Source organism: Gopherus flavomarginatus, chromosome 1, assembly GCF_025201925.1.
Source record: "Gopherus flavomarginatus isolate rGopFla2 chromosome 1, rGopFla2.mat.asm, whole genome shotgun sequence".
NCBI classification, from domain to species: domain Eukaryota; kingdom Metazoa; phylum Chordata; order Testudines; family Testudinidae; genus Gopherus; species Gopherus flavomarginatus.
In genome coordinates, this window is record NC_066617.1 from 105783553 (window position 1) to 105808718 (window position 25166).

A 25166-nucleotide genomic window follows, 5' to 3' on the forward strand; every position below is an offset into this window, starting at 1 on the left:
AAGTGGGAGATACATTTGGAAGGAACTGGGGATGCAGTCACAGTGTAACCTTATTCTTAAAGAAAACGACAAAGGGGAGGTATGCCATCAGAGCCCCTATCTCACCCACTCTTCAAGAAGTAGTAATGGCTACGAGAAATGTAGTTTTCTAGACAGGTGAAGGGAACTGGTGGACAAAAGTTCAAAGGGAGGCCTTTTAAGACATCGGAGTACCAAGCTGAGGTCCCGTGTTTCCAGCACATGAATATGTTCTCATGTGAAGATCCATAATTGCACATATGCAAGATTCCCCCAAACTTTATGTGACCAAAATCTAATCCACCAGAATGCTCATGAACAGCAAATCAATGCAGTTCATGCATGCTGTTAAATCGATTTAACTGTTCTATAGGGTCCCCCCAAACGCAAATCTGCAATTTTGAAGGACGCAATTTGTTAGAATTTGGCAAATAAATAAAAAAGTTTAAAAATTATTTCAAGAAAAAGTGAGCATGAAAAGGACCCAATCCTGCTCTCTTTACTCTGGAAAAACATTCATTGATGTCAATGACAGCTGTGCATAAATAAGGAGGAAAACATATTTCTTAGGTAACACCAACATATCCTGCACAAGCTGTCTCCTGACCCTCCCTCTCTCTATAGGCACAGAGCATAGCCACACTGACCATGATTCTACCATCAGCTACTATATGGCAGTTGGGTTCCAGGTGAATTATGAGGTGCACAGGGGTAAAAGCTCCCCTCTCCACACAGCATCTGAGTAGCCAGTGTGTACCTAGATTAGGACAGTCTAAAGTTCCCCTCCTTGAGAGTAAGAGATCTCCGTGGCACATAGGATTTGGCCCAGTGTTCTGATAAAGATTAATGAAACCAAAGATATAATACAACAGGGTTAATCCCCCAAGATGCATAAAGCTACTGCTTTCAAGGCATGTTCCTCATTTTACAAATCAAACTGGCACAGTAACAGCTGCAACATGTAAGAAAGCAACTAAATGATCTTCCGTAACAAGTTTCTGAAACAAACTTTTGAGCCCATTTTTCCAAAGTGGCCTCTAATTTGGGGGTGTATCAATGTTTGTGTGCCCAACTTTTGACTCTACAGCTTGATTTAGAACTATCGCACATCCCTCTGAAAAATCAGTGCCTAAAAGTCTGTCCTCATGAGGCAAACTACTTTTCCTCCACTAAGATTATCCTCTGTGGCCACCAAAATCACAAATCTCCATGTAAGATAAACATGCACAGAGCAGTCTTTTGGGCTCCAATTCAGACGAGCGCTTAACGCATTTAAAATGAAAGTTTGTTTTCCTGACTCAGGGCCTTAGCCATTAATACTCAAATCTATAATGTCACAGCACCAGACATTTCCACATTTTGCTTAACAGTATCCCAGTATGAACAGCAGACTCTTAACCTCACAAATACCACCACATACCTTAATGAGCAAGTTTTAACAGAGAACGTATTACATCCACACTAATGAACCATTCATTGCTCTTCACACCAAATGAATTAATACCAATTAGCCACTTAATTTTAAAATGAGACAATTACTCTCTCTTTCCAGAAGTATTTCTCCAGCTCAAAGCTGGATTGCTGGAGCAATACAGGAACAAAGCCAGCCTGTATACCCAGCAGGAGATACGTACTCTGTAGATAAAAAATGTTAGGCCTTGTTAACACATTTTTGTGCATATATTACAGAACTGCTTTTGACATTAGAACTAGACATTTTAACTAAAGGAGATAAAAGAAAACCTAAAGGATGCTCAGAAAGAGCAAAAGGCCTGGTATGACAAACATACTTCACACTCAAAAAGCTATTTATTTTAGTAACTTCATATTGCTTTACATCAACTTATCTATGTTAGCACAAGTTGAGTAGAGGCTGCCAGATTTCATTCAAGAGTGTCCAACTTGTTGATATTTTCCAGTCTGGACACACAAATGGTACAAAACCTGTAGGTAGGTTGAGCGTATTCCTTTAGCTATCCAAATCTGTGGTGTCCAAGTCTTTAATAATCATAAGATTAATTTTGCCCACCTCAGAATGTTACTTAGAATAACATTTATCGCAGCCTCTTCAGATACTGATTGGTTGATGCTATGACATCACTATATGTCCTAACAGAAGGCACCTCTTGACATTTATTCATGACAAAAAGTCCCACATGTTTGGCCTTGACTCAGACAAGTAAGGTACTTACACACATCCAGAGGGCAACCAACTGTTGAGTTTTGGTACATATGCATGTTCTTTACACCCAGAACCATAATTAGAAAGCACTATTAAAAGCGTAAGTATAAGTTCAAAGCACTGTGCAGACATTAACTAATTAAAACTTCACTGATCCCATGGGAGGCAAGTGAGTAAATAGGATTATGTTTTTACATAATTTTACATATGGGGAAATGGACACAGGTGAAGTGACTTGATAAGACCACAGAATGACTCAGAGGCAAAACCAGCATTAGAATCTCATTCAGATCATCTAAATTGCCATTTGCGAAACCCAATCCCATGCAATAATATCTGAGCTGAAATATTTTTAAAACCTCTCGACACAATTAAGAATAGTTGTTTTCTCTCTTCACCTCATTGTGCCATTTATGTGTTCATTCAATTCATAAAATCATAGGGTTGGAAGGAACCTCAGGAGATCATCTAGTTCAATACTCTGCTCAAAGCAGGACCTAATTCCCAACTAAATCATCCTGGCCAGGGCTTTGTCAAGCCTGACCTTAAAAACCTTTAAGGAAGGAGATTAATTAATTCTCTCTATAAACCCTTAAGATGAGGCTTACACTTAGGCCTGGTCTACACTGGGGGGTGGCGGGGAATCAATTTAAGTTACGCAACTTCATAATGTAGCTGAAGTCAACGTTCTCAGATCTACTTACCGCGGTGTCTTCACTGTGGTAAGCCAATGGCTGATGCTCTCCCGTCGATTCCGCCTGTGCCTGTGGAATACCGGAGTCGACGGGAGAGCGCTAGGCAGTCGATTTATTGCATCTAGACTAGATGCGATAAATCGACTCCCACTGGATCAATCTCTGCTCAGTGCATAATGTAGGCAAGCCCTTATTCACAGAAACAGTTCTGGTAATATCAATAACTGACAACAGCCATAATTAATAAGATGCATAACCACACTGATCTGCTAAAGATGCTTTTATTATTATTACCACCATCATCGTGAGTCAATTAAATCATTAACATTTCCATACTAAAGGATTTAGATTATATTACATATGACTAAACCTGAGCGAATGCCCATTAGTTCTTAAGGATCAATGCAGCAGCCATTATTACATTATAAATACTAGCTACACAGATAGAACACTTCCTCAGCTCTGATCACTTTGAGTGCAAAACCCATTTGAATCAATAGGAATCTTTCCACTGACTTCAATGGCTTTTGCATCAAGCTCCTATTGCACAAGGCATGAAGGGCCTGACCCAGCATCCACTAAACTCAGCAGAAAGACTCCACTGACTTTCACAGGGCTTTGGATCAGACCCAATGACCTATACCTTTGCCAGAATATAATTTAGCCTTCGTGCCTCACAGTGCAAACCGTCAAGTAATATAGTGTATGAGGAACAGGGTAGTATCCCTTTAAATAGTTTGTGAGCCATCTAGTGATACTCACTGTTCTATGCTGTTGAAACTGCCAGGAAATACAGACTGTTCCAGATATTTTTGTGATGCCTCTGAGACATTATCCAGAGGAAAGTCATTAATCAGCTCTCAGATGTAATTTGTAACATTCTGCACATTTAGTGCTGGTAGTACTGATAGTAATACATTTATAATTTTTCCTAAATGAGCAGTTTACTGACAGTCCCAGTGGCTGCAGATTCCTTTAGTTTTGCTTGGCCTCTCCAGTCACTCTCTAATCCACTACATTCCTGATTTAGGATCCCATCCTCATTGGCAAGTGTTTGATCTTTTGGCCTCTTTACACAACAAAAATAATAGCAAGAAACCACATAGGCACAGTTGGGTCCCAATAACTGGTTCCTAAAGATACACAAACATGCCAGGCCTAGCTCCATACATCCTGCTGTTCCATCCATTTCTCGTGATTTCTACAACACAGGACACAGTGAGCACCACTGCAGTGCTCACAAACTATTTAAAGGGATAATAATGGAATATACTCTCTCACCTTCCTCTGCAAAGCCCAAGCAGTTGAGGCCTCTTTAGGTCTTAGAATCTGATGTCACAAGTATGCTATAGCCACAAGTTTTTGTTTGTTTGTTTTTCTTTAATTTCTATCATGTTAAAAGATGGTAATTTAAATAAATTATAAATAAATTTAAATAAATTAAACATGCTTTTAAAATAGCAATGACTGACTGACATACAGGGCACTTTCTGGAGAGGAGTGACTGACTGAGCTTAATGACCCTCAGTAGCACCTCAAGCTGTCTACTCCTCCAAACCAGTCATCAATCCCTTGCAAATGCCTTGCACAATGATCACTCTCGCTTGATTAGTCACAAATATGGAGCTATACGGTGTGTCCTGCAGGACCCGACTGTACAAACTCATAGTCCAGAGTTGCTATTCAACACAATTGTAAAACATAGCTCCTGAACAGACAACTGCCCAAGACCTTAGTGAGTTTCTTTTGGGTTTGGTTAAGATCTGCATTTTTTGTATTCAAATAGCTGTATGCATATATGGATTTATATTGCCTTATTTTTTGTGTCACATCAGCTTGTTAGCAAAAGATAGAATTTGAAGTTGCACATCAGTAGGCTAGTTCCTAACAACAAATGGCAGTATTTTGTCATTAGCTGTTTAGAGAGATTCAGTATCTTAACAGAAGATACTTTCTATCTTATCACTTCTTCAGCCACAAATTTAATTACACTGATACTGTCAGAAGTAGGAATTAATAATTAATTAAATCTGACTAAGGATTCAAGTCTCTTTAGCCTCTGTATTTTGTTTCAAGATCATTTATGCTTCAGTAAGAAGGTAATTTTTTTCTTTAACATCAATATTTTTTTGTTCTTACTGACACAAATAGCCTAAATTAAAGTGGCACTGTCATTCCTGGACACTATGATTGTCAAAACAGGGCACAATCAGAGTGCCCGCAAAATTGTGAGCACACCCAGCAAATATAAAAAGAAGGAAAGATGGGTTTGTGGGGAAAGAACAGGTCTGAGAGTCAAGTGTCCTGGAGTTTATTCACATTTCTGCCACAAGCTTCCCTGTTTGACTTTGGGTAAGACTCTCTCTAGGTGAAATTCACCCATCCTAAGAGAAAGACCATGTAATTGGACTTTGCCCAGATGACTAAGCCAAGTTCAGGGTAGAATTTACCCCCTCAACCCATGAGACAGACAACAGTTCTGTAGCCTGAAGCCGCTCTCCCACATAAACATATGAGTTTGGGCTACTGGATTCACATAAGCACAGAGCCAAAAGCCCATCTGTAAACCTACCTGATGTCCCCCTCCAAGCTGGCTTATTAAGGCTGATGCAGAAGGGTAAGGCAGTGTGAAGGACCTTGTGCAGGGGCCTCTCTGCCTCATTTACCTCATCTGCAAAATGAGGATGACAATAATGATCTACCACACAGTGGTGGTCTGATTCTCAGTTTATTAACAAGTCTAAACCCATTTGATTTCCTTAAATAAAATGCACTACACAAGTTCAACATAGCTTCAGTAATACAGGAAAAAACTTGCATTTGCCCATGCAGTAATTGCAGTCATTTTCCCTTTTCTGGTACTTACATATAAGGGCCTGACCCAAACCCCATTGGTGTCCCATTGACTTCAGTGGGTTTTGGATCAGGCCCATAAATACCAAGTTCTATGCACAAACTCATGTATATGTCTGCAAATGTGGGACTGTGTAGCTATAAGAGGGCTGCATACAGAACCTGTGTTGTGTTCTCTAATGTGCATACATCTCAGCTGTCAAAACTGAGTGTTCAACAGCAAACTCCAAAATGTGGAGCAAAGTCACAAATTGTATACAGGTCATTTTTCAAAATTCCACTACATTTAAGGAAAGGCAGGTATGATGGAATACAACCTGTATTCACCCCCTGCACAGTATAGTAATAATGTTTGTACAATAAACTCAATTTGCTAGTCGGTATTGTCCCGATAAAATATGTGTGGCAATATTGTATGCGAAGTTATAAGATTCCCCTGTATGATGTTAACAACACATGTTCCAAACCCCACAGCCCTGCCCAGGCAGAAGTCAGGTTTACCCTAAACAAAGGAAAAAATGTGTGCTTGCCTTAATTTGCATTTAAGCAATAAACAGAGTCATCAAGCAGGGAGGGAAAACAAAGGAAGTTCAAAGTGACCTCCTCCCCCCACCAAACCAGGGAAAGTCCTTCTACATTGTTTCTTTGTCTCCTGGGTCTCAGCTGGAAATGTTTTTCAAGAGGAAGACTGAACCTATAAAAAAAAAAAAGGGACAAACACCTCAAGGCTCCCCTCTCACTCTCTCTCTGCCCACCTCATTCTCCACAGCTGAGAAGACAAAAGGAAACAACTATTTGACTTTATTTTTCTTGTAACCATTTCCAACTGTTATGCCTCATAGCTTTTAAGTGAGTATAAAGTAATCTCTTTGTAATTAATAAACTTGCTTTACTGTTTTATCTAATCCAGTGTGTTTAAATTGAAGTGTCCAAGTAACTAATTAAGATAATAAAATGGCATATTAGTCTCTTAAAGAAATAACAGACTTAATATATTTGTACTGTACAAGACAGGCAGTATAGGACCTACATTTCTGGGGGGAAATCCACGATTGGAGGGGTGTTGGGGTCACCCTGCAGTACAGCCAAGACTGGCGAGAGCCAGAGATAGCTGTCAGACTGCAGTTACATACAGACTCTCGGGGTGTGGCTTGTCTGCTGGAAGGCTGTTTGTGAGCAGCTCAGCTGGGTGCTGATACAGCAAGGCACTGGAAAGCACCACAAGGTCACAGGGCAGGGGTGACACAGCCCTCCACTAGTCTGAATTATAATCCTGGTATGTCACAGAGGGTCAAACTACAGTTAAGTTCTCAGCATAATTTTTGCTATATTCACAGTAAAACCAACATCATTTCCCACAAGCCACAGGAAAAGAACAGGGGACAGAGGGTGGGGTAGAAGGAAAGTATGGTGCACAGCTCTATTTATACAGTGGATACAATAAAAACTTTGTGTCCTGTTTGTTCTTGCACGGGTGGATTTTAAAAACTCAAGACCATCACATTAGAGAGGGACAATCCCCTCCTTCCCCTACTTCATTTGGCATTGTCAAAAGTCATTCTCTCATTGGTTGCTTGAGTGTTTTGATGATGTTCCACCTGTAAACACATTATTAGCAGGAAAAAAATATATACTCCTAGTAAGCTAAATGGTTTGAGGAAAAAAAAAGTTAGAGGTTGGAAGAGATAACAGAGGCAGTTTTCAGAGTTGGGGGAAAGAGAGGCAGGAGCCAGAAGGAAAAAGTGACCATTTTAAACTGTCCCTTCCCAACAAAGCTGCCTATTCAACAATCTGCAACCTTCTTGCCTCTTTTAACTCACCATACTATCATCACTACAGTCTAGCCCTCCGCTGGTGTAGATCAGTATAGCTACATTGAAATCAGCGGGAATACTCCCATGCTTAGTGTTAAACATTTGCTTAAGTACTTTGCTGGGTACTAGCAGGTTATTTGTGTGCATCTGAGGTAACTTGACCTTGCTCCTCCACGTGCACCAACAGTCTATTAGAGCAAACCCTGTTGTGGCTGATTAGGATATTATTTATCCTTGAGAATGCCACCTGAAATATTCATATGCATTAATGCACAGACACACATATCTGCATGTATAAACCATTTATCTTTTACACACAGTGTGGTGACATGTGTCAAAGGCAGGTGTTTGATAAGGTCTCTCCATCCTGCATTTGGGTTCTCACATTGGTACCAAGCCATTCGTAAAATGGAAATATACATGGGAAAGTGGTAATGCGAGCATCCAAAAATATGGGATAAAACAATCTTATTAGGGTTGTCATAACATATTTCCCAGATTTGGACCTTAGCGTCCAAAATATGGGTGTTAGCATGAAAACGTCCAAGCTTAGTTACCAGCTTGGACCTGGTAAAGCTGCCACTACCCAAAAAATTAGAGTGTTTTGGGGCACTCTGGTCCCCCCTGCAACCTTCCCTGGGGACCCCAAGACCCAAATTCCTTGAGTCTTACAACAAAGGGGAATAAACCATTTCTCCCCCCCCCCTTCTCCCTTCCAGGAGTTCCCTCCCTGGGTTCCTGGAGAGATACACAGAAGCAAGCTCCGTGAATCTAAACAGAGGGACTCCACCCTCCCCGTTTCCAGTCCTGGAAACACAAGTACTTCCCCCTTCAGCCAGAGGGTATGCAAAGTCAGGCTTAGTAAATCTAACACAGAGAGATTTTCCCCCGACTTCTTCCTCCCACCAATTCCCTGGTGAGCTGCAGACTCAATTCCCTGGAATTCCCCACTAAAGAAAAACTCCAACAGGTCGTAAAAAGAAAGCTTTATATAAAAAGAAAGAAAAAATACATAAAAATGGTCTCTCTGTACAAATACAAGGTGACAAATACAGGGTCAATTGCTTAAAAGAAATATGAATAAACAGCCTTATTCAAAAGAACACAATTCAAAACACTCCAGCAACTACACACATGTAAATACAAAAGAAAAAAAAACAATAACCTCTATTGTTTTATGACCTTTGTACTCACAACTTGGAAACAGAAGATTAGAAAGCAGGAGACAGAAAAAATCCTTCCCATAGCCGAGAGGGACAGACACAAGACAAAGAACAAAGAACTCACACCCAAAACTTCCCTCCACCCAGATTTGAAAAAATCTTGTTTCCTGATTGGTCCTCTGGTCAGGTGTTTCAGGTTACTCCTTTCCAGGTGAAAGAGACATTAACCCTTAGCTATCTGTTTATGACAAGGGTGCCTATGTTTGAAATGTGGGCTGGGGAAAAGTTTTATGTTCCTTGACTATAAATGTGTGCACTGCAGAGAATGTTTAAAAGTGTCTGTTAGAGTGTATGAAAGAGTTCACGGGGTGACTTTTGTAGGTCTTAAGCAATGAAAATAAAGTTATGCTCTGCTTACATAAATGACTCATAACAGTAAATTATTAGTTATTTTACAGAGTGATGTCACTGGCAACACAATCTGTCAAAGAAAGCAAAGCAGCAATTGCAGAAGTAACTAATACTGCATCTCACCTTCACCGCAGGGACCTTCATTCAATTTACATTAAGTAAGATGTTATGCTTTGGAAATGTTCCAGGACTTCATCTTTCAATGTACCAGTCCAATGAAACATTTCTTTTCTCCGTCACCGGTGCTTATTATGAATATTTAATGTATCAAAATGAGCTGAAAGCTAACACTGTGCATCTGTTCTCTAGCATCCCATCCATCTATTGACATCAAGGCTTCAATCCCAAAATATGACATTTAACTATATTGCTATGTAAATACAATCATGTCAACTGATGTTTCATAAGTAAAATATATGCATGGCAAAAGCCAAGCATGACTTGAATAGATGAAAAAGTCTTCTCCCAGCTATAGAATTCAATGATTGTTTCAGCAACTTATGTCAATTCCCCATGGCAGCCTGAGTATTTGTCTTTTATCATCTAATTGATTTAACATCCATTTCCTTTTACTTATCCCCAGATACTTGTTCAAAATGATCTCAAGGTGGCATTCCGCATTTACAGGAAGGAGGGGAAATATCTAAACTAAGGTATTAATTTGCTAGTTAGCTTCAGAGTCCTGGCCAATCTGCTGTGTGACTATGCTTTCCTTTAATGTAATTTGCCTGCAGTAGTAATGTATTTCTTTAAATGAATCCCAAAACTTCAACAGAATTTTTTGATTTGCTGTGATGGACTTTAGTATTTTGCAGTCTGAATGTTGCTCAGAGGTGATTTAAAATTGGAAGGAAAGTAACATCCCTCTGTGTATTTCTAGTGCCTGGAAAAACACATGAGCATAAGAGCATTGTAAGTTGCCAACTCTTTGGTTTGGCTATAACAGTGGCTCTCAAACTTTTGTACTGGTGACCCCTTTCACATAGCAAGCCTCTGAGTGCAACCCCCTAATAAATTAAAAACACTTTTTCATATATTTAACACCATTATAAATGCTGGAGATAAAGCGAGGTTTGGGGTGGAGGGTGACAGCTTGTGACACCCCCCCCCAGGTAATAACCGCATGACCCCGAGGGGTCTTGACCCCCAGTTTGAGAACCTCTGAGCTATAATAATCTGATGGGGAGAGGGGGGCTGGGAACCTTTTCAGCATCAGAATTAAACTTTGCAACATTTTCTAGTGCAATAGTATGTCATGAACTGTGAAAAAGGCAGGAAAAGTAACTGCTGTAATGAATGCCCACTAGTCTTTAGTGTTGTCATGTGTCAAATGGGAGTTCCTGATTAGATTCTCTGGGTGAAAGGTTGGCCCATTGAAGTTTTGCCACTGATTCACGTGAGTGAGGATTTCACTCCCCATTCCTGTCTCTCTCTCTCTATGATCTGAATAGACAAGTTGGGCTATACTTCATGCATCACCATGTTCGGAAATTAAGGCTGCAACTTGACTGTCCCTCAGCTGCAGCGGCACAGGAGGCGGCGAACAGAGCGGCTAACAGGGGAGTTTCAGTGGGAGTGCTGTTGGAGGAGCAGGTTTTTGTGGTTTTTGTAGTTTGTGGTGTTTGTGTGTGAGTGAGTGTGTGTGCAGGCTGCTAGGGGCTGTGTGCTGAGAGCGAGGCTGAGCCCTGAGTTGGGGGCGGGGCTTACCTGATTAGGGGTCCTATATAAGGAGCCAGGCACTCAGGCAGCGGCACAGTCAGCTGCAGCGGCACAGGAGGCGGCGAACAGAGCGGCTAACAGGGGAGTTTCCAGGGGGAGGTTGCAGGGGAGACCAAGGCAGAGGAACCAGGAAGGCAGACCAGGGAAGAGGCAGCCCTGCGCTGGTCGGTGCCCTGCGGTGCGGTGTGAGCTGTGGATTGCCAGGCACAGAGTTGCAGCGCTACGATGGAGGCAGAGGCAGCAGGTGCAGACACACTGAGGATGACTGGGTGCGGCAGCTGCGGCATGTACATGGTCCTAGAGGGAGCACCTGAAAGGAGTTTCATCTGCATGAAGTGTCGTCTGATAGAGCTGCTGGAGGAAAAGGTAAGGGGACTGGAGATGCAAGTGGAAACTCTGGCTGAGTTTAGAAGGGGATTTGAGCAGATGATGGAACACAGACATGATGAGGCACAGGGGACAAGCTCAGGCGAGCGGACAAAAGCAGGACCTAAGGACTCTGAGGAGGGACTGCTGGGTGAGGAAAGTGGACGGTGGAAGCATGTCACTAGGAGAACCAGACAGAGGATAAGACGGGCCAGCGATGGACAAATAGAACTCAGGAATAGGTTTGCTGAGTTGGGAAATGAAGATGGAACACAGCGGGCTGCTGAAGGAGTAACGGCGAGGAAGAAGAGGCAAGCAGCTAGTCCTGCAGATGGAGAGGAGCAGTCAGTGGAGGCGACATCAAGTACGAGCCCTAGGAGGATTGTGAGGTCGAATACAAATCCGGAGGAATCACGGCCAGCTGCTGTGGGGGATAGACCGGAGAATCGCATTGTCACCAGGAAAAGGCAAGTCTACGTGATTGGAGACTCTCTACTGAGAAGAGTAGACAGGCCTGTAACTAGACCAGATCGGGAGAACAGAAGAGTGTGCTGTCTGCCGGGGGCTAAGATACAGGATGTGGACTTGAGCCTGAATACGATCTTAGCGGGAGCGGGAAAAAATCCGTTGATTATCCTTCATGTGGGAACGAACGATACAGCTAGTTACTCACTGGACTGTATCAAGGAGGACTATTTCAGACTGGGGAAGAGGCTTAAAGACATCGAGGCTCAGGTGATCTTCAGTGGGATTCTGCCGGTTCCTAGAGCGGGGCGACGAAGGAGGGACAAGATTATGGCGATCAACAGATGGCTCAGGGAGTGGTGTTATAAGGAGGGCTTTGGGATGTACGGTCACTGGGACGCATTTACGGATAGACAACTGTTTGCTCAGGATGGACTTCATCTCAGCAAGGAGGGAAATAGGATTCTAGGATGGAGGCTCGCCGACCTCATCAAGAGGGCTTTAAACTAGAAAGTTGGGGGAGATGGTTGGGAAATGTTCGGGAGATCTCCACGCCAGAACATAACCTGGAGAGGGAAGTAAACAAAGTGAGCGGGGATACCCTTGCGGCCCCAAGATTTGATCCAAGGAGGAATAGTGGAGTAGAAACCAGAGTAACGGGTGATGCTGGTGGCAGACAGTTTGTGCACGACGGGGGAAAGAATGTCACTGACGCCAAACGCCGGAAATTAAAAGGTTTGTACACTAATGCGAGGAGCCTAGGTAACAAGATGGAGGAACTGGAGTTACTCGTGCAGGAAGTGAAGCCGGATATTATAGGGATTACCGAAACCTGGTGGAATAGTACTCATGACTGGAGCACGGGTATTGAAGGCTATGTGCTGTTCAGAAAAGACAGGAAGAAAGGCAAAGGTGGGGGAGTAGCCTTGTACATCAATGATGAAATTAAATGTAGCGAAATAAGATGCGATGGAATGGATAAGACGGAGTCCGTCTGGGCAAAAATCACGCTGGGTAAAAAAGCAACTAGAGCTTCCCCTGAGATAGTGCTTGGGGTGTGCTACAGACCGCCGGGATCGGATTGGGATATGGATAGAGACCTCTTTAATGTCTTTAATGAAGTAAACACAAAGGGGAAATGTGTGATTATGGGGGACTTCAACTTCCCGGATATAGACTGGAGGACGAGTACTTGCACGAATAATAGGGGTCAGATTTTTCTGGATGTGATAGCGGATGGATTTCTTCATCAAGTAGTTGAAGCACCTACGAGAGGGGATGCCATTTTAGACTTGGTGTTGGTGAGCAGTGAGGATCTCGTAGAAGAAATGGTGGTAGGGGACAACCTTGGTTCGAGTGATCATGAGCTGATTCAGTTCAAACTAGATGGAAGGATAAACAAATGTAGATCTGCGATTAGGGTTTTTGACTTCTCGAGGGCTAATTTTAAAGAGTTAAGGAAATTAGTTAGGGAAGTGGATTGGACGGAGGAATTAGTGGATTTAAATGTGGAGGAGGCCTGGAATTACTTTAAGTCGCAGCTGCGGAGACTGTCGGAAGCCTGCATCCCGAGAAAGGGGAAAAGAACCATGGGCAGGAGTTGCAGGCCAAACTGGATGAGCAAGCAACTCAGAGAGGGGATTAGACAAAAGCAGAAAGCTTATAGGGAGTGGAAGGAAGGCAGGATCAGTAAAGAAAGCTACCTTGCTGAGGTCAGAACATGTAGGGATAAAGTGAGGAAGGCTAAAAGCCGCATTGAACTGGAACTTGCAAAGGGAATCAAAACCAATAGTAAAAGGTTCTACAGCCACATAAATAAGAAGAAAACAAAGAAAGAAGAAGTGGGGCCGCTATACACTGAGGATGGAATGGAGGTTAAGGATAACCTAGGCATGGCCCAACATCTAAACAAGTACTTTGCCTCGGTTTTTAATAAGACTAGTGAGGAACCTTGCGATGATGGAGGGATGATAAACGGGAATGTGGATATGGAAGTGGATATTACTGCAACTGAGGTAGAGGCCGTACTTGAACAGCTCGATGGGTCGAAGTCGGAGGGCCCGGACAATCTCCACCCGAGGATATTAAAGGAACTGGCGCGTGAAATTGCGAGCCCGTTAGCGAGAATTTTTAAGCAATCGATAATCTCGGGTGTTGTGCCGTATGACTGGAGGATTGCTAATGTAGTTCCTATTTTTAAGAAAGGGAAAAAGAGTGATCCGGGTAATTATAGGCCTGTTAGTTTGACGTCTGTAGTATGTAAGGTCTTGGAAAAAATTTTAAGAGAGAAAGTAGTTAAGGACATAGAGGTCAATGGTAATTGGGACGAATTGCAACACGGATTTACTAAAGGTAGATCGTGCCAAACCAATCTGATCTCCTTCTTTGAGAAGGTGACGGATTACTTAGATAAAGGAAATGCGGTAGATATAATTTACCTAGATTTCAGTAAGGCGTTCGACACGGTTCCGCAGGGGGAGCTGTTAGTTAAATTGGAAAAGCTGGGAGTGAATATGAAAGTTGTAAGGTGGATAAGGAACTGGTTAAAGGGGAGACTCCAGAGGGTTGTATTGAAAGGTGAACTGTCGGACTGGAAGGAGGTCACCAGTGGAGTCCCTCAAGGATCGGTTTTGGGACCGATCTTATTTAACCTTTTTATTACTGAACTTGGCACAAAGAGCGGGAATGTGCTAATAAAGTTCGCGGATGACACGAAGCTGGGGGGTATTGCTAACACGGAGAAGGACAGGGATACTATTCAAGAAGATCTGAACCACCTTGTAAACTGGAGTAATAGAAATAGGATGAAATACAATAGTGAAAAGTGCAAGGTCATGCATTTAGGAATTAATAATAAGAATTTTGGATATACGTTGGGGGCGCATCAGTTGGAAGCGACGGAGGAAGAGAAGGACCTTGGGGTACTGGTTGATAGCAGGATGACTATGAGTCGCCAATGTGATACGGCTGTTAAAAAAGCAAATGCGATTTTGGGATGCATCAGGCGGGGTATTTCCTGCAAGGATAAGGAGGTGTTAGTACCGTTGTATACGGCGTTGGTGAGACCCCATCTGGAATACTGTGTGCAGTTCTGGTGTCCCATGTTCAAGAAGGATGAATTCAAACTGGAACAGGTTCAGAGACGGGCTACGAGGATGATCCGAGGAATGGAAAAACTGCCTTATGAAAGGAGACTCAAAGAGCTTGGCTTGTTTAGCCTGGCCAAAAGAAGGCTGAGGGGGGATATGCTCGCCCTATATAAATATATCAAGGGGGTTAACGTTAGGGAGGGAGAGGAATTATTTAAGTTTCATACTAATGTAGCCACGAGGACGAATGGGTATAAACTGGATATTAGGAAGTTTAGACTTGAAATTAGACGAAGGTTTCTGACCATTAGGGGAGTGAAGTTCTGGAATAGCCTTCCGAGGGAAGTAGTAGGGGCAAAAGACTTTCCTAGCTTTAAGACAAAGCTTGATAAGTATATGGAGGGGATGTTATGATAGGATCGTTAATTTGGGCAATTGATCTTGAATTACCACCAGACAGGTCTGCTCAATGGTCTGCGGGGAGATGTTGCATGCGATGGGTACTGAGTTGCTGCGGAGAACTCCTTCTTGGGTGCTGGCTGGTGACTCTTGCCCACATGCTCAGGGTTTAGCTGATCGCCATATTTGGGGTCGGGAAGGAATTTTCCTCCAGGGCGGATTGGCAGGTGCCCTGGAGGTTTTTCGCCTTCCCCTGCAGCGTGGGGCACGGGTCGCTTGCTGGTGGTGTCTCTGCAGCTTGAGGTCTTCAAACCATTTTTGAGGATTTCAATAACTCGGTCCTGGGATAGGGGTTGTATAAAATTGGATGGGTGGGGGTCTGTGGCCTGCCTTGTGCAGGAGGTCAGACTAGATGATCAGATTGGTCCCTTCTGACCTATGAGTCTATGAGTCTATGAGTTAAAACATGGTTCTGCCTTGGAGTATACATGAGACAATCTTGTTTTAACAATGCCATTAAACTCCACTACTACCCTATTTTGTCCAACACTCTACCATAATTTGGTGACACAGATAAAACATGATTAGGTCCCATCCCAGTATGGAACAGAACTATGTTTTAAGCATGTTAGGGACAATAATACTCTAACCAGGTGCCCTCCTGGTTGCTACTGTAGTATAGATAAACCCTTCATTTCAGTCAGCACTTGCAGAGGAACCATGTTTGAAAATCTTGCTAAATCGGTTTCACACATAGTAGGAATGGACTAAAACCAGGTTGAAACAGATTTTTCATCTCACTTTTCCAGTTCACTAGGAGTCTAGATCTGAAACTCACAAATAAAAATGGTTCTAATGTGGTCCACGTTGACCCTGGAAACCTGAGTAGAACGTGTTTCAGTGGGAACAGTGTTTGAAATGACACTGTCAGTTAAGTAACATGGATCAGCTTCTGGCACCTCACTTTGGCTACTTCCCACCTCTTTCGGTAGCACAAGCTGCTGGAACGATGGCTTAACTGGCTATCTGGGCATTCCCCTTGCATAAGCGCTGTTAAATTTAAAAAAAAAAAACCGCTTACACACACTTGTACATAAAATTTGTCCAGAGTGTCCCTATTTTTTTGAAACGTGGGGACTGATGAATACAGAGCACAAGGTAATTATCAACAAAAAGTCCTGTGGCACCTTATAGACTAACACATGTATGGGAGCATAAGCTTTCATGGGTGAATACCCACTTCATCAGACGCAAGGTAATCATGTATTCCTCAGAGAAAGTGATTCAGCAGTTTTTAAATGAAATCAATGAAAAACAGATATCCTTTTGGATGCAGTCCACTTCAGACTGACACCACCTATTTCCATATGAGAGTACTGCCAAATGCACAGCAGCTTCTGCAGCCGTGTAGTTTGTGGGGGTCACTGACCACATTTTAGCTTTGCTGTGTCTGTAGTGTTTACAAAGGAGTGGTCATATATTTAATGCTGCACATTTATTGTAGAGAGCTTGAGTCAGACACAGCTGGCTATATTACTGAGACAACTGATGTTTGAAAGAGCTAAGAACTCTATCAATTACTCTGAAAGGTCAGCTCTGAGCCCCTGCAGTTGCACATTAGATGTGCACCATCTGTAAAAATGGGAATTGAGAAAACTGGACATTGTGGACAAAACTGCAATTTTAACCTTTAATGTTTTTGCATCTTTCATACCAAAATTCAGTTAGATAACTGCAAATTGCAAGTCTCAGTAGATAGTTTTTGAATGTCCTTCTTCCCTTGTTTTCTTAATAGAGCCTATTAGGACACATTACAGACCATTAGGGATAGGTAGTTTGTAGCTAGACTCCCTGGAGTTAGAGAGGATTGTTTTTCCTTGTTGCATTAGACATATGAATTGGCAGCATAGGGTTAAAGCAGCTCTCTAACAAAACATACAGAAGAAATTGAAGATGTATTGACAAATGCAATTCATTCCCCAGACACCATGGAGAACATTGCCAGAAACATACCAGGAGAGGTTATAGTATGAATAGTTAGGAGATCTGAGCAGGGAGATGGGCTTGGGATGCAGCCATTTAGCTGGCAGTACTGGAGCACTTATTACAGAGCAGCGAGGATGTGCTCAGTCTCTAGAGGAGTATGTGACAAACACTTGTCTTCATGTCAGCAATTGGCAGCTTTTGTGTATAGGACATTTGCAATAGTCCCAGATGTAATCAACCCAAGAACGGTCATACTGGGTCAGACCAATGGTCCATCTAGCCCAGTACCCCATCTTCCCACAGTGGCCACTGTCAGTTGCTTCAGAGGGAATGAACAGAACCGGGCAATTATCTAGTGATCCATCCCCTGTCAATCAGTACCAGCATCTAGCAGTCAGAGGCTTAGGGACACCCAGGGCACAGAGTTGCATCACTGACCACCTTGTCTAATAGCCATTGATGGACCTATCCTCCATGAACTTATCTAGTTCTTTTTTGAACTCTATTAGTGTCTTGGCTTTCACAACATCCTCTGGCAAGGAGCTCCACAAGCTGACTGTGCATTGTGTGAAGTATTTCCTTTTGTTTGTTTTAAAGCTGTTGCCTATATAATTTCATTGAGTGATTCCTGTTCTTGTGGTATTCACTTCCTTATTCACTTTCTCCACACCATTCATGATTCTATAGACCTGCATCAGATCTTCTCTTAGTCGTCTCTTTTCCAAGATGAATAGTTCCAGTCTTTTTAATCTCTCCTCTCATGCAAGCTGTTCCATATCCATAATCATTTTTGTTGCCCTTCTCTGTATCTTTTCCAATTCTAACATATCTTTTCTGAGAAGGGGTGACCAGAACTACATGCAATATTCAAGTTGTGGGCATACCATGGATTTATATAGTGGTATTATGATATTTACAGTTTTATTATCTATCACTTTCTTAAGTGTTCCTAACATCCCTTGAGCAGATTTTTCAGAGAATTATCCACAAGGACTCCAAGATCTCTTTCTTGATAGGGTCTAAATTAGCCGTTACCAATCATTGTGTATGTATAGTTGGGATTGATAAAGGAGCGAGCCCAGGGATAGGGCTACAGATAAAGAGATGTCACAGAGGGCGCTGAAAGAAGCCCCTGTTGGACTTGTAGCACCGGAAGGAGTTTTCTTTTTATTTCACATACAGACTGAGAGAGACTCGGATGGGGGCTGAATTGCTGAAGACTCACTGCAGGGCAGAGGGAAAGGGCAGGCACACAAGCTCTGTCAAGTGGAGGCGTTTGCAAGAGGTGAGTGCCACCCCATTACACACACACCCAAGTGATTTCCCAAACTTCTAAAATGAGCTCTTATTTGTAATCTGTAATTAAAAAAAAAAGTATTCTCACTAGTGTTATGCTTATGCTAAGGTTAATGTAGTATTTCATTGCCAGCCAGCTGTTTTCTACTACTTGCAAGCATGACAGTAAGTAATATATTTGCATAAGGAGTTATCCTTGGAGTAAATCAATTAATTATTCTTTCACCGGTGGACATCTGCTATTTCAGCATAGGATAATTAGATGTACTGCTATCATTTACCTGATGGTCTGTAGCGATAGGATTAAGCGACCGGTGTTTGGAATGGTATGTATCTGTTTTTACTAGCTCCCCATTCTTCCCCCTTGTTGAATCTTTATATGTTCTCTATCAACAAAAGCTATTATGAGCGGCTTTCACCAAGTTACTATTATTTGCAAGAGCTCATCTGCATGTAAAAACAGGAGCAAAATGTTATCCTGTTTCTTAGGGGCACACATTGTGATTCTACTTACTAGCACTGTTGGTAAAAATATGGGCATATAAAAGTTTACACACAACAAATGCATGTGCACATTTACAACAATTTGTCTTTGAACCTATTGATGCTCAGCACCTAATGTCTTGGTTTTTAGCACACAGACGAACTTCTGTAATCTTCTGCATTGCACAGTACCAAATCTCAGGGCTTTTATAATAAAAGTTGACACACAGTTACCCCTGGGGTGGAACATGGTAGCCAGCATGTGTGCAGCACACCATAACCAAGTGAGAAGAGGAAAAATTTTGGCTGAGGGCACTGACGCAATGCCATCCTCTCACCAAAAGTACCAGAGACCTTTCAAATATCCCAAGAACTTTGTGGGTTTTTTTTTTTCAGATTCCAAACTCTGCTTTTTAAGATCCAAAACTCTACCACACGCAGTAAGCTATATAGGGTAACCAATGTCTCTAGCTCAGAAGTATGATGAGCTGAATTGACATTGCTGGGATTTGAACCCGTAGTTCCAGGGCAACTAGGTATTCTAGAAATGAAGCTTAGATCACTACGCTATCATCCATCCAGCAACAGGTATGAGTGCCAATGAAGTCACTTTATGGTAGGTGGGCCAGAGAAAAACAGAAAATTATCGACTCAGATGGAAGGGACTATGGCTGATCTGGGTTGACATACACTGATCCTTTGCAGAGAGCCAGATCCAGGGATGATGATGTAGCATCTCCAGAAAGGGAACACTTGAGGGCTGACGTAACTGAGGCTGCATAATCACTGTATGGTCTCAAAGGCATCAGCTTGTGTTCTTTGGGCCATTTAGCAAGATGTGATAAAAAGAACAGCAAAAAGAAAAGAAATTGCTACTCTCTAACAGTAGTCCAATAAAATGTCAGGACACAAGGCAGTATGAGGTCCACGTTGGGACCGCTGCATAGCTGCACCAGCTTAGGCTAATGGTTGGGAAGCTCAGCTCAGGCCCCACCAAAACGTAACCTCCTAGCAGCACAGCTCTTCAATGGATGGACTCATCTTTTGAAAAGAAAAACAACAACAACAACAAAAATCACTGAAGGTTTGACCTATGGTTAACTAGACACATGATTCACAAATGAAAGTCAGGAGATCTAAGGTTAGAAATTGAAGCATGGAAACTATGATCCTAGGACTCGATCCTGCAACCTTTATGTAGACCAGTGTTTTTCTCTGTAGGTGAGAAATAAAGAATAAATGCCTGATAGCGGGATGAGACTATATACAGGCCAAACTCCCTTAGAATCCAGTATGAATTTTGCCTACACAGAAGTGCAAGATCATGGGCCCTACCTTACATTTTCCCCTCTTTTAACATTTTGTCCATTTTAGCTATCAATTGCTCACAATTTAATACTGTTTTTAACTGGGTTGAACAGATCAGTGTCGCCCACTGATGTGCTCAAGCCCAAATATATTGTTGACTCATTTTGAACTTTCAGTCACTTGAGCTGAATGGGCTGATCCACAATTAACTGTTATTTTTAGAGCACTGGGGCTGTACAAAGTCATGTAATTACAAGATACTGTGGCATGTGGCATTTTTCTAAGAATATGCTTTGCAAATATTTGTTTACCCATGTTTTTAAAGTCCTGAGGTTTGAAATACAAAGAACAAGCTACCAAGTGAGTTTATGCCACATTCACACAAGACTCTTAGTCCTTCGTCAGTTACGCCTACGTTTCTGCCCCCGCCCAGGCACACTCATAGTACAGTAACTTACTCTTGGGGGAATTCTATGCCAAAAAAATTAAATTCTGCACACAATATTTTAAAATTCTGTATATTTTATTTGTCAAAATAACGCTACCTAATCACATCAGTTTCAATTATTTTGGTAATTTATTTCAAAATACTTGTCAGCAACTATGTCTGTAACAATACAGAGAGACACAAAAAATTCCCACAGGAGTAGAGTTAAACCCCTATGACAACCCAGTTCCTGTTTCTCTGCCTCTTTGCCCCCTGCCACCAGAGCCAGACACAGAAACATCTTACCCCCCATAGCCCAGCCATGGGGCCCCCCAGCCCAGACACTAGCACCCCCTACCTCCCAGAGCCCAGGGATCCAGAGGGAGAAACAGCCTGATGCTGGGTCCCAGGCTTCTGTGGAGTTTCCTGGACACCACCTCCTTCCTTCAGGACATTCCAGGAACTGCAGCTACCTGGAACCCTCCAGCTCCATTTCCCTCACCCCGACAATGTCTTCTATTTATGAGCTGGGCTCTGCCGGGTCCAGCAGCCTCTAGTGGCGGCCAGCAGCACTGCGCAGAACATTAATTTCTGCACAAATTCTGCATTGCACAGTGGTGCAGAATTCCCCCAGGAGTATGCAATATCACTAGTCACCTGATGCTGCATGCTTTCCCTCTTCCCTTTGGAGTTATGTGACAGAATGAGTCTACTCTGTTTTGTCAGTTCATCTAAAGTTTGACTATATTGCCTTAATGTGGTACTCGTGCATGTGAAAGTCCTTCACTGACAGCCCAAAAAAATGAAGTCCTCTGTCCACAGAAAACATACAGCATAGGGAAGGCAAACTTCCCACACATGGCCCTCCTATTATACTTCAAACCTGACATAGAGGGACCATGTGTAGGGGCAAGAAGCCTGTTCCTACCTGTGGGATTGTGCAGTGGGTCCAGTACAAGGCTGTGCACTCACTTAAATAAATGGGACTTAAGTGGTTCAAGGACTGTGTGCTGGTCCCTCTACTGAGCGGTGAATTTCACTATCTATATCCATTAAATCTTACACTTCTCTTGCGAAGCTATTAACAATTACAGCCCATTAGGGTGGCAATCTTTTGTGATGAGGGCATCTATCCACTGAGCACTGGACTGAAACCTCTAAATTCGGTTTGCGTAGGCCATTGGACATCCATTAGACAGCACCAAAGTTTGGTCCCCTCTGGATTTGAACCAGTAAGATAAAGGTGAAGTAAAACTATTTTTACAATCATTTATTAAACAGAGAGATTCACCAGAAAACACAGCATCTGCTAGCAACTCCATAAAAGGAGGAGGAAAAGAGCAGATCAAATACACTGGTATATTTTTGTATAGCAGATACTACAGGCCAGACCTTCACCTGGTGTAAATCAATGCATCTCCACCATGCTTATAAATATAAGGCAATCCCTGTGTCGAATGTATAACAAGAAAACTTTCTTGAGAATGGCATGATTTGTATTTGCTACAGGAATATAACTAAACCCAATAGTAAAGTTATCGCTCTTATTACCAGGGGGCTCAATCTTGCTTCTTTTTTCATTGATGGCAGCATTCGCACCAACTCTAAGAGCAGTACCAGTTACAATACTAGCTAACAGATGCGTAGGCTGGAAAATTTTGAAAGCTGCACTTTAGCATTCTGTAGGTGAAGGCAGCAAACTAGCCAATGGGTTTCTCTGATTATTAGAACATGCAGTTGTAATAAGAACATGCAGCTGGACAAACTGAATATTTAAAGTTGCATACACTGAAAGAATTACAACCGTATCTAGCCAAAGCCAGATTGCTGCAGGGACTCTCTCAGCGGTTTAGTCTGGTGCTTGAATTGCGCAGACTCCCTAGAGCGACAAGTACCTGTAGTCCTTCATTTTACAAAGGTAGCTAAACTGAATACCAAACAGATTACTGTGGCTTTGTGTGCATGTGTGTGTCTTCTTTTGGCTGAGCCCTTAACACCTGCAATCCTTTATGATATGCCTGGACAGTATTAAATATCCAATGGCATTTTTCATAGGAGAATGAGGTTTGTTCTGTTGTCCTTGGCCAAAACTTTCTATTCCTCCAATTATCATGACTTCTGAGTTGTATGTTGTAAGTCACTGATCAGCAGAGGACTGGAGAGAAAGGATAAGAGTATGCTCATATTCCCTTGACAATGGCTGGGGGACCTCCTGGGGGATTCTGACCCACAGCTTGAGAACTGCTGCTCCAAAAAATAATCTGGCTTCCTATTCTGCTACCTTCCAGGCAGTAGAGAGATTTTTTTCCCCTTCTTATGGAAAAGAATGTAACTGTGACTTAATGGGGGAGGAGGCTCAAAGAAATAAAAGAAATATTTCAGTGGAGACCCCAAAATCAGTTCCTTGTTAATATCTCCCCCTCCACCCACTGTCTCTTGCTGTTATCATTTCCCTGAAATATATACATCTGCATGCTAACAATAAAGTGTCCACTAGAATACTCTTGAACCATGTGCTGCACATAAAATCCAGTCCAAAAAGCAGTGGAATATTCTGCCTTTTTAATGTGCTAAGAACAGAAGAGGCCAATGTACAGATGGAAATTTTGTGTGTGTGAAAAACGTCATCTCCTTAGTTCAACACTGGATGCAAGAAATGCTGAATTTATTCAAACATTGACTTTTCACAGAATACTTGATCAAGACGTAGAAAAGAAGGGGGAAGCATTAAGGGAGCTGCCAGCTGGGTTCACTGCTTGCAAAAAGGTTAGAAAACCTGTAGTTCACCAAACTTGCAAGGCATCAGATTAACACCCTATGAGATATTCCTCTGTTCTTTTCATACGGGATGACCTTTGGTAATGGGACTATTAAATGGCAAGAAGATTTCAATTGATGCACAGCAGACCCCAGACACAATAGACAAAACCTTCTTCTCCACACCAGCCCTTTTCTAAAAGCTTTTCAAGAGTTTATTATTTTTCCTTTGCAGCATGTTTGTTCTTATGGAGAGTGCACCTTCCATTTTGCAACATTGATTGTACATCACTTGTATCAAGTGTTATTACAAAAATTGGTAAGTTCATGTTCTCTGTTACACGTAGAATTGAGATTTAATCAGGAAACTAATGTATGCTAACAAACACAAGATTATTGGATGCCTACACTTTACTCATTTGCATAATAAATATTGTATCTTTAGATGATTGTTGACAATACTTTATAAATGTATTAAAATAACTTGGCACTTATTTTGCGTACTGTATAGCAATTATTTGCATAATCAACAAGTATTTAAAACACTTACTGCCTTGTTATATCTAATGAGTTAACCTCACTTTCCTTAATAGCTAACTCAGTTTTGCAAAATGTATTAACTAGGATATAAATATAAAATAGGCAGCTATTAAACCTTAATAAATACTGTATGCTTAAAAGTCAGCTGTCATTTTCTCTCAACAGCAGCACTTCCTCTCAGTTGCCAACAGGAAGCACTGTGCTTGAAAAAGCCAATTCAGCACCCACATGGAGACTAAGTGAACAGCAGCAGAAATTGGAGACCTGAAGTTGAGATGCTTTTTCGCTCTGGATATCACAATGAGAAGAACTCAGGATATCCTTACTCACATTGAGTAGTCCCTTCCCACACAAGTAGCCTCAATGATTTCAGTGGGACTAATCATGGCATAACGTAGCATTCAGTAATATCATGATCTGCCTCGCTGGAAAATATTCAGCTTGTTTGGACGGCATACCTGCAACCAGCTTTGATTGGAAAGCCATCTGGGCTAGCTGGAAGTCCCTCCACATTATAACCCAAAACCAAAAGTGTCTTACAGCAGTGCCATTGTAACCCGCTGTCACTTGATCTACAGAGGACAAAAAACTCTGCTACAGCTTACTGCTAGGAAACTTAGTCCTTTAGCTCAAGCTGTGATTTAGCTGTGCAGGTCCCAGGATGAACATGATTATGCTATGGGGAAGAAAAACCTAAAACTCTGCAAGTAAATACAGGCTGTGTTTATTGGATGGGCTGCGAAGTTGATACACTCACCTGGATGGGATTGTACAGTTCCTGGAGCGGGCTTCTTGACCCCTTCCGACAACAGATGTCCATTCCAAATGGATTTCTACGTATTACTACAGGGTAAAATGGAAAGTAATACAGGTTAAGAAAGGCTGAATTAAAAAAAAACAAACAAACAAGAACATAGAATACATACATTGAGGAGAGAGATTTCCAGAAATACCAGGGATTTCCAGAAATACCAGGGATTTCCAGAAATGATTCTGTGTTTCTTAAAACATCCATTTCACCTGCCCTAGCAAAGGTTTAAGAGCAGAATGCATTGGAATATTCTGGGCTTGGATCCACAAAAATGGGGTTTATCCCTTTCCCTTCCCATCAAATAAGTGTCGCCAACATTTTTCATACGGGGGTGCCTGAAGTTAGGTTCTTAAAACCATATTTAGGCCTCTAAATAAAAAGTGG

General features: G+C 42.1%; 1 protein-coding gene across 5 annotated transcripts in view; it reads right to left on the reverse strand.

The window, feature by feature from the left end:
• Nucleotides 1-25166, reverse strand: part of CHST11 (carbohydrate sulfotransferase 11) — a 257487-nt gene that overhangs the window by 119674 nt on the left and 112647 nt on the right. For all 5 annotated transcript variants that reach the window (XM_050946038.1, XM_050946028.1, XM_050946024.1 and 2 more), the window contains one exon: nucleotides 24729-24814. In XM_050946038.1, coding sequence (XP_050801995.1) covers nucleotides 24729-24814 — 86 coding nt within the window. The remainder of the gene's footprint in view (nucleotides 1-24728; nucleotides 24815-25166) is intronic.